We start from the raw sequence: 3,363 nt of genomic DNA, 5'->3' as shown, positions 1-3,363 counted from the left end.
AGAGGTGAACGTTATCTTAAAAAATACGCTTCTTCTAAACATCTTATTATTTGAAAGGCAGTGTATGCTTTCCTTCATTATTGTTTTTGAATATCGAGATAAGTTTCAGATTGATATTTATAATTTAATAAACATTTATAAATTATTAATATATAATCATTAATGTAAATTAATAATATAATTAATAATACAATTACAAATAATTATAGGTACACGAATTTCTGATTATTCCTGAAATTGTATATTTTATTATACAAGATAAAAAATACTGATAAAAACAGTCCTGATTGCCGACAAATATGAAGCGCCAGCTTATATTAGCAAAGTAGAGGCCTATAAAATACGTATTTTTCAAAACAGTAATATTGTTACAGTTGATAGCCGTAAAAGCGCCATGCTCACGACTAGCGGAGGCTCTGAAGCAAGCCTATTTTGAGGAGGAGAAAAGATCGGGCGAAGAAATGGCTGATTATTACAAGAACTTGACGAAATATACAGGACAAAATATGACCACGATCACCGACGTCGAGTTTCTTTACAATACTCTCGAGATCGAAGAAAAACACGGGTTAAAACTTCCGAACTGGACTCAGAAATTTTACAACAACGAGATGCGCGAAATAGCCGCTCGCAGTTTGGCGCTTTTCACTGACAACGATATTCAGAAACGTCTTCAAGGAGGTACGACGATAACTTCTACGTAACAATAAAAAGTATGCGCGTTATCCCCGCGAAAATGTACTTTTCAGATTATATCGCGAGATTTTATAAGTAAATCTACCCAAAAGGCACACTCCGATTTCTTTCTAATTTGGCACAAATGTAGAAATACAAAAAATATTTAGGACATATTTTTTCTAATTTTTGATTAATTTAGCACAGATTTGAAATATTTTGGTTGGAATCTCGGCTAAAGAAATTTAGAATGATTCATGTCTCGGCTATACCGATGTCTCAGCTATAACGATTTTGTTAAAATTATTTAACTGTATCTTATATTCAATTTTATTTTTTATGCATTTTTGTTACACTTGTTGATGATAAGAATGGGAATATTAAAAAGCCATAAAGCTGCCCGTGAAACTCAAAGTGAGCCAAAATGAAAAATATGACTTAAATATTTTTTGTACTTCTACATTTGTGCCAAATTAAAAAGAAATCGAAGTGTAACTTTTGGGTAGGTTTACTTATTAGTATTTGGTGATGCAAAATATCACCAAGCAATCACCAAATAATAAATAAATATAACCAAATCTCACTACTGCGACACCTTACAGGTCCGTTAGTAAAAGAAATTCTACAACATATGGAAGAGACTATAATTCAGCCGCAATCAAGACGTGCTTACTTCTATTCCGCTCATGACATAACTATCGTTAATACGATGAGAACGATGGGATTTACGAGTAAGCGTCTCAAACCGGATTACGGGGCGACGTTCATTCTCGAATTGCATCTCGCCGATAACGGGGATCAGGAAGTGAAGGTAGATATATTGATAGCATTATTGTTTTTAAATTCATGATGCTACACTGAGAAAAAAATACTTGAAAATTTATTTGTGAGTGTATATAAAGGTTTATTTCACAGAAACAAACCTTACTCCACAGAAATAAACTTTGTTTCTCAAAAATAAACTTTATATCCCACAAATAAATTTTGAAATATTTTTTTCTCAGTGTAATTACGCACAAATCTTATAAAAATGTTCACGTCTGATTTAACATTTACGGCTCACAGAATGTTTCAAAATATTAGATACAGTTCTTCACGGATCATGGTAAATTGAGGTAATGCATGCGGAGTGATTACGCATAATTACCAGAAATGATATGTAATTAGTTTAACAGCATAGTTGCGAGGATTATTAAATATCCTTCATATCACAACGAGATGACGTAATTGTGCGTATATACCACCTAAACAATACACTAATGATACGATTCTTTTTATGATTTTATTACAGATGCTATATCTGAACAATTCGGAAACGAAAATTGCGTCACCTCTGGAAATACCTAACTGCGCGAGTCCTTGTTTATTGCAAAATCTGAAGAATATCTGGAGTAAAATAATTCCGGAAAACTGGGATGCGGAATGCAAAATGTGACAAACTGTATAGTTCCGTGTGCGTCCAAAACTTTTCACATATCAAATATGCATATTTGATAATATCTCGTCATGACAAAGACGCAAGGCTTATTTTCAGCACTCCCGGCAATGATTTAGACGCAAAACTCGCATTTAACGAGCCAAAATGATAGGAACGAGAAAATTCGCGAAATATTTTACACTTCCGTAACCGTTTTTCAGCAGAACAGAAACTTTTGATACAACTCCAATATAACAAACTGTAAGCGAGCAAATAAAGTCTACGAAATTATTAGACCCGTTGTTTCTGACGAATGAATGCAGAGAGAAGCCTGAGGGCGGCCACCAGCTTGATTTTAGTAGCCAGAGCTAGGCACATTTTCAAGACGCCAAAAACAAAGTACGCCTTTATTACGTTTGTTAGGCGCATTTTCTCGGTGGTAACGATAAAATGCGATAAATAGTTCGTGCCCGTTGTACTCCCGTACAATGATACTAAGTTAGAAAAGGACAAATATCCAATCTCTCTGCTCTTGTCTCATTGATGAGCAGCGAAATTATCGCAAAGCTAGATCATCTCTAACGTTATGGGCGCAACATTGGGATATTGATAAATTATTTTCAAAATTCTGGATGTACTACTGAGGGAGTAGAATGACACTAACACACACTGTCATCCAGGAGACGATTCAAGCGAAATACGCACGTCTTTTACGAAATTGAACTTTTGTAATCGAAAAAGTTACTTTAAAAGACTATGAAAATTATCTTAGAACGTACTCTACATGCTAACACTACATGACCTAACTATCAGTCGCATGACCGACTTTCGGCTCATGCGCAGATAGATATCGCATGCGCGAGAATCCGAATGTAATGCTACGATGGATCTAACGTTACGGGCGCGACTTTGAGATATTGGAAAATTATTTTCAAGATTATAGTAGTGTTACTGAGGGAGTATAGTGACATTAAGGCATATTGTCATGCAAGAGACGATGCAAAGCGGAATACGCACACTTCACGTCATTTTCGAAAATACACCTTTGCAAACGCGAAAATGTCTTTAAGCAACTTTAAAAAATTATCCCAGGCTTAACTAACTTGGCTTAATAAATTAACGAAGACTCAAAACATTTCGGTTCGAGTCTCGGCTTAATAATTTAATTTGTTGTCTTTAATTTGTCGAAATTATTTAGAACTATTGTTATATATGATATAGAACTCTAGAACTATTGTAAAACAAACCGGAACTCTAAAGAAATAGTTAAT

The 3,363-nt window shown here is 34.3% G+C and overlaps 1 protein-coding gene across 1 annotated transcript in view; it reads left to right on the top strand.

Annotated features, from left to right (window-relative positions):
• The window catches only part of LOC116842720 (lysosomal acid phosphatase-like), a 3,356-nt gene extending 968 nt beyond the window's left edge, over positions 1 to 2,388 (top strand). Inside the window, exons 2-4 of the mRNA XM_032812316.1 lie at positions 330 to 681; positions 1,278 to 1,486; positions 1,967 to 2,388. Of these exons, the coding sequence (XP_032668207.1) occupies positions 330 to 681; positions 1,278 to 1,486; positions 1,967 to 2,110 (705 nt within the window). The 3' untranslated portion in view covers positions 2,111 to 2,388. The remainder of the gene's footprint in view (positions 1 to 329; positions 682 to 1,277; positions 1,487 to 1,966) is intronic.
• Positions 2,389 to 3,363: the final 975 nt, after the last annotated feature.

Source organism: Odontomachus brunneus, unplaced genomic scaffold, assembly GCF_010583005.1.
Source record: "Odontomachus brunneus isolate Ranch 3 - 2012 unplaced genomic scaffold, Obru_v1 Obru_scaffold_026, whole genome shotgun sequence".
In the NCBI taxonomy this organism is placed as follows: domain Eukaryota; kingdom Metazoa; phylum Arthropoda; class Insecta; order Hymenoptera; family Formicidae; genus Odontomachus; species Odontomachus brunneus.
The sequence above is the reverse complement of the archived record's forward strand: the minus strand, read 5'-3'. Positions and strand labels throughout refer to the sequence as shown.